An 11,143-nucleotide genomic window follows, 5' to 3' on the forward strand; every position below is an offset into this window, starting at 1 on the left:
TGCCGCGATGCGAGCAGCGACCGTCGGATCCTCCGGTTGAAATGACAAGTAGAGTTGTGTGTCGTCGGCATAGCAGTGATAGGAGAAGCCATGCTTCTGAATGACCGAGCCGAGGGATGTCATGTAAATGGAGAAGAGTAGCGGTCCAAGCACTGAGCCCTGTGGCACCCCCGTGTTGAGCTGTTGGGACGCGGAGACCTCATCTCTCCAGGATACTCTGAATGACCTACCCGAGAGGTAGGACTCAAACTATTTAGATTAGATTAGATTCAACTTTATTGTCATTACACATATACAAGTACAGTGTAACGAAACGTAGTTTAGGTCTAACCAGAAGTGCAGTTAGCAAGTGCAGGATATACAGTTAGAATAAATACAGAATACAATATGAAAAATATAATACAGTGGGCATGGACTATAAAAATATTTTGCAGTAGGTGTGTTCTATGAAAATATGACAGTAACTATGAACAATATATACAGATGACTATATACTATGAGCATTAATGTACAGGTGGATATGAACAGATAATAATTTAGACTAAAAATAGTGCAAGTGACTTAGGTATGCATAAATTATTGACATTAGCTATTAAAGTTGCAGTGCAATAGGTGAGTTAATGCAGTTGTAGAAGTTGATGCAGTTATTAAAGTTACGGTGCAGTATACGAATTAATGTAGTTAATAGGTTGCAGTCCAGAAGATGAGTTAATGCAGTTAATAAGGTTACAGAGCAGTAGATTAGTTAATGCAGTTATTGAAGTTACAGTGCAATTGATGACTAGATGCAGTTAATAGAATTACCGTGCAGTTGATTAGTTAATGCAGTTATTGAAGTTACAGTGCAATTGATGACTAGATGCAGTTAATAGAATTACCGTGCAGTTGATTAGTTAATGCAGTTATTGAAGTTACAGTGCAATAGATGACTAGATGCAGTTAATAGAATTACAGTGCAGTATATAGGTTAATGCAGTTATGGAAGTGGTCCATTAGTGCAAATGAGCATTCAGTTAAATATTCCTGGTGTGCAAGTGAGCAGTATAGAGTGCAAATGGTGCTGTGTGTGTGTAAACAGTCCGGTAGAGCAGATACATGAAGTACTGGTGTGTACAGTTCAGTCATGCATGCAGCCCTGTAGTGCAATGTAAAATATTGCAATGCCATTCCAGAGACACCCATAGCACTGAGAGAAGCCAGGAGGATGTGATGATTGACAGTGTCAAAGGCAGCAGACAGATCCAGTAGGATGAGCACAAATGACATGGATGATGCTTTTGCCAGTCTCAGGGCTTCGATGACTGAGAGCAGTGCAGTCTCTGTGGAATGACCGGTCTTGAACCCAGACTGATTGCTGTCCAGGAGGTTGTTTTGCATGAGAAAGGAGGAGAGCTGATTGAACACAACTCGCTCCAGGGCTTTGGCGATGAAGGGAAGAAGGGAGACAGGCCTGTAGTTTTCTAGCAGTGTAGGGTCCAGGGTGGGATTCTTTAGAAGCGGTGTGATGCGGGCCTCTTTGAACGCTGTGGGAAATGTCCCAGTCGTGAGCGAAGAGTTGATGATGTGGGTCAGAGCAGGCACAACCGTTGGAGAGATGGCCTGGAGGAGATGGGTGGGGATGGGATCCAGTGGGCAGGTGGTAGGGTGGCTGGAGCCAATGACCTTTGAGACATCAGCTTCAGACAGAGGAGAAAGGGCGGGGAGCACACACGTGTCAGGGATGTGGGCAGGTTCGACAGATGGTGGCGTAGAGAACTGGCTGCTGATGGCAGTAGTTTCCTTACGAAGAACGATGCAAAATCAGCAGCTGTTAACTCCGGTGAAGGTGCGGGAGCAGGCGGACAGAGGAGAGCAGAGAAGGTTTTGAAGAGCGTTCGAGAGTCCGGAGAGTTGTAGATCCTCGAGTGGTAGTAATCTGTTTTTGCAGAGGTGACATCTATAGAGAAAGAAGAGAGAAGAGATTGGTAGAGAGAGAGGTCTGCAGGGTCTTTTGACTTGCGCCATTTTCTCTCAGCTGACCGGAGGCTGCCGCGATGCTCACGCAGTACATCCGATAACCAGGGAGCCGACGGGGATGGACGGGCTGGTCCAGATGCAAGAGGGCATAGGTTGTCCAAGCAGGATGAAAGCGTGGAACACAGAGTGTCTGTATTCAAAAGAGAGAGCTCATCAGAGGGGGGGAGTGCAGAGAAGACAGCAGAGGAAAAACAGGAGGGAGGGAGAGACCTCAGGTCATGATCCTTGGGTTCGCAGGTTGCGCCGGAAGGTGACCATCGGTAAGACATCTGCGATATCCGGAGCAGTGAGGTCGAGGGTGACGAAGAAGTGATCTGCATCATAAGCAAGGAGCATGGTGCAGAGAAAAGCCCCTCTTTACTCCTGCACACAGAGTATATATATGATTAAAACGTGACACCCCCTCCCTTCGCCCCCTAGCAAGAATCCCGAGCTGGTTTACGAGAAGTGATGCCCGTTATTCCAAACAGAACATCTTGGCCCCTGCTCGAGGGCAAAGGCAGAGTGGTATGACGCGTATTGAGAAAAACATGATAACATTCCGAAAACATAGAACATAGACATATAATGAAGCAAGATTAGAAAATTTCCATTACACAAGGTTGACAGAACCGGGTTAATATGCTCATATTCTTTTGTACGTGTAAGAGCTTGAGCTGCTGCATTTTGGACCAGTTGGAGGTTTTTTTGAAGTGCAACCACCTTAAAGTGCATTACAGTTATCTAGTCTTGATGTCATAAATTTATTAATTAACTTCTCTGCATCTGATGGTGACAGCATATGACGTAGTTTAGATATGTTTTTAAAATGGAAATAATGCTATTTTACAGGTGTTGGCGACACGGTTCTCAAATGACAGAGTACTATTGAATAAAGATTCAAGATTCTTTTCTGAAGACGAGGGTTTTATGGAACTTCCGTCAATAGTGGAGCAGTATTAAATAATTAAATTAATTAGTTAAACTTACATTATATACTGTGCTTTTTTGTTTAAAACATTATGCAATGTGTAAAGTAGCCTACGAAACAGAAATGGCAAATGATGCAGAAAACAGCAATAGAGTGTCATGATTCTGCCTTCTCTTGTCTTGATTTTCTGGTCTAGGAGCAGAATCATGACAGACCCACGTGTTTTATGTGGAGAGAAACATATTATTGTCAATAAGGACAGAATATGCGTTCTCTCCAGTCTCGTCATTTGGCCCCGCCCCTCTCGTTCCTAGTATCGCTTTCCACTTGTGTCTTTACCCACATCTGCCCATTGTTATCTCCTTTGTTAGTCTGCCTATATGATGACCTCTTGTCTATTGTCTTGTGCTCGTTTGTTGTACATGTTTCCTTGCTTGTACTTGTATCATGCCTCTGAGTTGTACATTGTCCTGAAATCCTATGCAGTTAACTATAGTTTGTTTAGGTTTCTTTTGAAGTTAAAGTTCTTGTTTAGTTTGTCAGTAGTTCGTGTTTGGTTAATGTGTCCCCGGTTCTTGTTTTGTTACCCCCACGTGGGTGTTTGTTTACCCCGTATTGCTGCCTGCGCTTGGGTTCTTCCCCTACCACGGTCGTGACATAGAGAATGTACTGTAGCATAGAGTCAGCATATGATTTTGTAATTACTTCACAAGTTTCTGTTAGCATATCCACAAGCACTCGTTTGTCCTTAAGGATCCATCGCTAGCCTAAGTATTCCTTCTATAACAAAAATCTAACTAATCAATTCTATACTTTTCTGTTCTTTGTATCAAAAAAATTGCAAAGACCATGACGTGTTCCTACAGTATAAAGTGTAGAATAATCAAAACGTTTGAGCTTCTCTTCCAGGTCAATGCGATTTGTTTAAGCGATATTTATTGAGTTCGCTGATATCCAAAAGTCACATTTACTTACACTAAAGTACTTGAAAACTTTGACTGGGCAGCCAACCACAAATTCACAGGCTGAGCCTTGATAACGGATGCCATTCAAACATTATCCAAAAAATACATTTTATTGATTTTGGATGTTATCAGCTTGTTTTGTAATTATATTAAAATCAATAAAGTAATAATATTTTAAGGTAGAAAATATATTTATATAAAAAATCAGAGGGACTATTCATTGGTGGGAGAGAATATGCCTGTCAGGTCTGTTAGTTACATTGTTGTTCACCCTAATCTTATTCTACAACTTCCTTTTTTAACACTCGTTAGCCACTTTTCAATATGGTTTCATTTTATTAAGAATACGTGGCTTTATGATCTGATATGTGATGGGGAAAAAAGTAGGCATGAGGCAGATTCAGACCTGCAACGCAATGAATTACACCGCCAGTATTTCATTCAAAACTTGCCGTTATGCATTCATTAGAATTTGGTGTCAGAACAAACCACCATCGATTCAATATACAAGTTTCTTGTGAAAATTCATGAGAACATATGGTTTAATAACTAAAACACAATAATGATATCTATTCAGTCTTTTTAACAACTAATGAATCCATGAAAAACAATGCATTACACACTTTCATGAAGAAATCCTCTACAACCATTTTGCCAATATTTTATTTTTCAGATTGATTTCAAACATACGTATACTCTCAAATGAAATGTTCAGAGTTAAATAAAACAAAATAAATGAAAACAATACATAACATTCAGCACACATACCATTAATTTGGCTGAATACTGTCTTGAGCATTTGGCCATAGATTTTCATATAAATCACAGTAAGTTTTGGCCAGGTTAAAGCCTGCTTCATCAACATATATACATATATATATATATATATATATATATATATGTGATTGTTCACAGCAGCATCAAGCGCCATCACCCTCTAAATAATTTGTATATTTTGGTTAATTATTTTTACAGTGACTTACAATATACATATGGATTATGTGATGCCTCAAATAGTAACAGCATAGTATATGGTGCTGTACCTGAAAATACTCCGCTCTCAGTTATTTCACTCGGTTATTGTTTCTCTCAAAAGGCACCATGCAAATGTGTTTCATTGATACCTGGAGCCTCTTCAAAACATGGACTATTGTTGGTAGGCTAATGGATTCCACATTGACAAATGTGTCATTGTTCTCCTCAACTGCCTGCTTTAGTTCTGACAATTGTATTTAATTCCTGGCCTCCAGCATTCATGTTCTTGTCAAGTTCATGTCTTTTATGCTGTCCTTGTCACGCTCTCACTTTTTCAGCGACTCCTTGGCCTGACCAGCCTGCTCTTCCGCTTCACGGCCCTCAGTCCCGCCCCCTCTTCCGCCACCACTCCTCCGCCTTATGGACATTTGCATTAAGGGAATCTGGAATCTGCCCTTAAAGGGGGAGTTATGTCACGCCTGTTTGCCTGCACCATTATGAGCCATAAGTTGCCGTTTCTGTGTTGTCTTGTGTTCCTGCCTGTTGTTCTGGTCATAGATTTCATCATATTGAGCTGTCATTAGGGTTCAACCTGGTTCAGCTGTGAATCATTTCCTGTTTTCAATCTATATAATGCCCTGATTTGCCATTGGCTAGTGTGAGTTGTTGATAGTGTTATGTTCTGTGTTTCCTTGTGGCCAGCTTTGTTTTCGTTATGACACTATAACCATATGTGCATTCAGTAAAATGACTTCTAAAAAATGGAATAGAACCAGTTTGTTTCTGTGTTGTGATATTTCAACTTCATTGTGACATTTGGACGATAAAGTCCCAATTTTGTCAGTAGGTCAACATGGGTGTCATTTGAAATTGTTTTTAGCTTTCCTGTGGATTAGTGGTTAGAGCATGGTACTTGCAATGTCAAGGTCATGGGTTCGAATCCAGGGGATTGCACATAGTCGGGTACAAATGTATAATACAAGCAAAAGTCGCTTTGGATAGAAGTGTCTGCCAAATGCGTAATTGTAAATGTGAATGCTTGGCTTCATACAGCTTTTCATATTTTTCTTCAGGGTGATGACATTCTGGACAAAAGCTCAGAGCTGATCTATACTGGTGAGATGTCGTGGATCTATCAGCCTTATGGCAGGAGTCAGCAACGAGTTTTCTTTCTGTTTGATCACCAGATGGTTTTGTGCAAAAAGGTGCGTTTGTGCCAGTGAATTGTTATACCTTTTCTGTAAAAAATACATCGGGCCCTCCAAAAAGGACTATGTTTATAGGCTGCACAATGCAAATAAAAAAATATAAAAAAGCTGTATATGTCCGTATAGAATCTATAAAAATAATTGTTTGCTTACCATCTATTCTACCCCACCTTAATATGTGGCCTTGTTAAGAGACTATCGATATTTGCTTGTGATAGCAGAATCAAACTCAAGTTTCTTTTGTTATTTACCATGCATTCCCACTACGAGCTTAAGTGAGCACTACGTTTTGTTTCAGGACCTCATAAGACGGGACCTACTTTACTACAAAGGTCGTATTGACATGGACAGGTATGAGGTGAAAGAGGCTATTGACGGAAGAGACGACGACTTCAACATCAGTGTAAAACACGCATTCAAACTTCGCAGTAAAGAAACTGATGAAATCCACATATTTCTGGCCAAGAAGTTAGAGGAGAAGATTCGGTGGCTAAGGGCATTTTTAGAGGAGCGCAAGATGGTTCAAGAAGATGAAAAAATTGGTAAACTTATTTTTATTGATTATGATCTGTATTGCAATAGTTTTGCAGATATAGGTACAATTTTATATATACCGTGCTTTTTTGTGTTTAAGGATATATATAATATATTTTTATGAAAACAAATATCTTCTGATATCTTCATAGTGACATGTTAGTGGACCTAATATTTTGGCTTGTTTTTAGGTTTTGAAATTTCTGAATATCAGAAACGACAGGCTGCTATGACAGTGCGTAAAGTGACCAAACAGAAAGGTGAGGCACCAAGGCGATACCAGGTGAATTCAAAGTTTTCTATTATGTCAAACCCATCTTATCACTTTGTTCTAGTTTAATTTGATTTCTCATTTTCAAGAACTAGACGAACATGATATTGCAAATTAACTGCCTTTGTGGATATACAGTACGTACTATAGCTATAGTTTCTAAAATGCCTGTTTACCTAAACATATTTACATTTACATTTAGTCATTTAGCAGACGCTTTTATCCAAAGCGACTTTCAAAAGAGTAAAACATATGACCCAATAGGTTGTCTGTCCAAGCAGCTTATTACGTTTACATTTAGTCATTTAGCATATAAAAAGTGACTTACAAAGAGTTCAGGGAGCAATAAGCGATATGTCATAAGAACAATAATACAATAGGTGCTCATACAAAGTTTCTAGTTTCAACAAAAGCTAGACCACTACCTGTTAAGAGAAAGAAAGGGGGTTAGTGAACATACATTTTTTAATAAATTTGTGTTTGAGTATTCACAGAAGAGATGGGCTTTATGTATTTTTTTTAAAGGTTGTGAGAGATGTGGTTGACCGGACAGAGTTAGGAAGAATGTTCCACCTGAAAGGAGTTGTGAAGGAGAATGAGCGGGAAAGTGCTTTACTGCCCTTATGAGAAGGCAATGCAAATCGCCGCTCACATGTTGAATGCATGGTTCTTGATGGTTTGTAGAAGAGTGTGAAAGTATGCTGGTGCAGATCCAGTGATAGTCCTGTAGGTAAGCATTAGCGACTTGAATCTGATACAGGCTTCAACTGGTAGCCAGTGGAGAGAAAGGAAAAGGGGTGTCACATGAGCCCATTTGGGCTGTTGGAAGACGAAGCGTGCAGCTGCGTTTTGAACCAGCTGGAGTGGTTTGATAGCCTTTGCAGGAAGACCAGCAAGGTAAGCATTGCAATAGTCCCACCTTGAGATTACCAGGGCCTGGACAAGGAGTTGTGCCGCATGCTCAGTGACATAGGGTCTTACCTTTCTAATGTTGAATAAGGCATATCGGCATGATCGCATTGCCTTTGCAATGTGATCATTGAAGGACAGCTGTTCATCAAATATGACTCTGAGGTTCCTGGCTGTTTTGGAAGGAGTGGTTGTGGTATTGCCAGGTTAGATGGTGGGACCGTGTTGCACCATGGGGTGTGCTGGAAACACGAGTAGTTCTGTCTTTGCCGGGTTCAGCTGGAGGTGATGCTCTTTCATCCAAGCTGAGATGTCTTCTAGGCAGGCTGTTATGCGAGCTGCTACAGTGGTATCGTCTGGGTGAAACGAGATGTAACTATGTGTGTCGTCAGCATAACAGTGATACGAGAAGCCATTTGCCTGTATGATGGGTCCCAAGGATGTCGTGTAGATGGAAAAAAGCAGCGGTCCGAGCACTGATCCCTGAGGGACCCCAGTGATCATGTGGTGAGCAGTGGACAGCGAGCCAGCGAGGATTTAGATTCCGCCTTGGCTAGCCGCAGTGCTTCTGTGACCGAAAAGGTAGTGGGCGGGGGAGGAGGGTGGCAATGAAGAGAGTTAAAGGTCTTGAAAAGCTAAAAATATGATAAAAATATGTTTTCGCTGTGATAACACTAGCAGAGAAAGAGGAGAATAGTGACTGGTAGTCCCCTGGGTCAGCAGGATTCTCGGTCTTGTGCAATTTCCTTTCAGCAGCCCTGAGTGTACTCCTTTGTTCACGGAGGATGTCAGACAGCCAAGGGCAGGAGGGGGTGACACAAGCTGGTCTGTAGGACATAGGACAAAGGTAGACAGGATGTAAGTGTAGAGCATAAGGTGTCGTTGGCAGCATCTAGAGATGCAAAATTGGAGGGATAAGAGGATGTCACTTTAGCAGAGAGGGTGCTAGGGCTTGTCAGTGAATCTGCTCGGTGGAGTCATGCAGGTAGAGTCGCAGGTCTTTACTCTTGTCTGTCTTCACACAAGGGCTGACCGCGCCAGCGCAGAGGCAGTGCTTAAGTATGTGTTAAAATTTTGTGCGAGCAGAATAGAGCTGAACATGCCTTCTCGATTAGCAAAACAAAGCCTGAAGCACTTGAATGGGCCACAGATCAAACAGCAATCAACTAGCTCTGTGCATTTAAATGTCTAGCCATAGCGGCAACTTACTGTGACTTCAGTAACACAGTACTCAAACGGAAGAACAAACGCTAACATCTATTCACTCAGTCAAAAAGTAATTAAATAAACAAGCTAAAATAATCTTAACTAACAACAGGATAAAGTCCAGTACAACAGTTAGAAAAAACCTGTTCCTTTTTTTTTGTGGGAGAAGATTGTGGGAGAGGGACTGTTTAAAATGTCCCACGGACAAGATTTTAAAGTTAATATAGCTGTTTATTTTGGGATAGTTACTAAGCCACTGGATTATTTTTAGAGTGTAAATCAACAACCCCCTGTTACTTGGCAAAGCCACATATTTGGTTTTGTTATAAATGTGTTTGTATATAAATGCACCACAATTACACACAAACTTGTAATCTTGATTTCATTCTCACCACATACTTTTGGCTCTGGGTTGCTGTTATAGCACCTTCGTTGCATGGCCCTGCATTGCTGCTCAACTTTTCATAAGTAGATCTTCTTTGTCTCTTAACATAATCTTCTGTTTTTGTCCATTCTTACATGTCTTGTTCTTTTGACTCTGAGCAGGTGTGAGCCAGAGCAGGTGTGTTTCTCCAACCAGCTTATCAACACCCTGGACCTCCTGACAAATGGATACTTCATGCCATTTTATGACCCACCATTTTCAGACATTGTGGAATATAATCTCTTCAAGGACCGTTTCCATTTTGGACAAATTTAAAACCCTGCTAAACTACATATACATCAAATGTTTTTTTATTGACAAGAGATGACATTTAGTTACAAGCATGATTCAGATGTGCTTCTGCCTTTCAATAACAACGTATTTCCTCTATCAAATGGATATTTTAATTTCTTATATGTAAAGCACTTTGAATTACCATTGTGTATGAAATGTGCTATATAAATAAACGTGCCTTGCCTATCAAGACATTCATATGTATAGTTCATTATTTGCCATTGCTGTATCTTGCCGTTTTCCTTGTGAAACTTTTTTTAGGATTTTGAAGGATTATTTTAATGACCTTCTTGACAGTACAGTTATTCATGATCAAAAAATATTTGCGTTTGGTCCAATTGATGTCTGCGGTATACTAAAGGAAAGTTCAGTTATATGGTGATGGTCATGTGTAAGAATATACACAATATTAATTTATGCACAAAAAACTAGTAAATCCCTGAGACAGGGTATGCTTCTTTATTGTGGTAAATTTGTCTAAACATAAATCCTCAGACATAAATCCTTATTGTTAACATTATCCCATCACAAAATGGCACATTGTTTGACATTGCCTGTCCGTATTTGTTTCATTTGATAAATGTTATGTATGTCTTTTAAAGATTAATAGATTTGTATGAATTTGCTTCAAAATGTTTTAGTTTGTATTGTGCTAAATACTATTATAAGGAAAGTAAAACCACTGTTTTTCATAGCTACTCCAAGTGCTATTACTATGGTAGGTAATTGCACATATTGTTTTATAATTTTTAAAATGCTTTCGTACCCAAAATACCACCAAATGTATCCCCTGTTTAGTAATCAGGGCACTGATCATGCAGTTGGCCATTTTTAAGGTGTGTCTTATTTGCAAAACCTTTCTAGTGCACTGAAATGTTAGTTCAGTGAAAATTCCCACAATTCAACGTAAAAATCAGGGAGCATCAATGTTTCCTTACACCCTAGAATTCGTTTTTTGAATCCATCAAGCTGAAATCACACAAGCCAACTAAATGCACATCATGAAACAGGATAAACATTTAGAAAAGCCAAAACACTTGTTTTATTGTATGTATAAACACATTTCTAGACAGGCAGGAAAAACTCATAAATTAAAATAATCAAACTGAATAATCAAAGTGTTTTTCAAAATGTAATTAAAAAATTAAGTCAAAGAAATCAGTTTTCCCTGTTGTTGGTAAATACCAGCTGTGAAGTGTCACAACACGCTTAAAGGAATAGTTTGCTCAAATTCCCTTAAATTGTGTCTGGTTGAAGAAAGAAAGTCATGTAATCCTAGAATGGGATGAAGGAAAGTAAATTATGGATTAAGCTAATTCTGGGGTGAACAGTTTCTTTAAGCAGTCACATCACAGGAAAATAAGTCATACTTAATAATAATAAGTAAATAATAAGAAGTAAACTTTTTATTGCAAACAATTTATGCCGTGA

The 11,143-nt window shown here is 39.7% G+C and overlaps 1 protein-coding gene across 4 annotated transcripts in view; it reads left to right on the top strand.

The window, feature by feature from the left end:
- The window catches only part of arhgef9b (Cdc42 guanine nucleotide exchange factor (GEF) 9b), a 52,437-nt gene extending 42,520 nt beyond the window's left edge, over positions 1-9,917 (top strand). Inside the window, exons 10-13 of one of the 4 annotated variants that reach the window (XM_079480289.1) lie at positions 5,940-6,071; positions 6,373-6,616; positions 6,800-6,868; positions 9,541-9,917. In XM_079480289.1, coding sequence (XP_079336415.1) covers positions 5,940-6,071; positions 6,373-6,616; positions 6,800-6,868; positions 9,541-9,599 — 504 coding nt within the window. In that variant the 3' untranslated portion in view covers positions 9,600-9,917. Of the gene's footprint in view, positions 1-5,939; positions 6,072-6,372; positions 6,617-6,799; positions 6,892-9,540 lie in introns of those variants that run through there. The other 3 variants (XM_079480290.1, XM_079480291.1, XR_013787944.1) reach the window with 3 other exon arrangements.
- Positions 9,918-11,143: the final 1,226 nt, after the last annotated feature.

Source organism: Barbatula barbatula, assembly GCF_947034865.1.
Source record: "Barbatula barbatula genome assembly, chromosome: 18".
Taxonomy (NCBI): domain Eukaryota; kingdom Metazoa; phylum Chordata; class Actinopteri; order Cypriniformes; family Nemacheilidae; genus Barbatula; species Barbatula barbatula.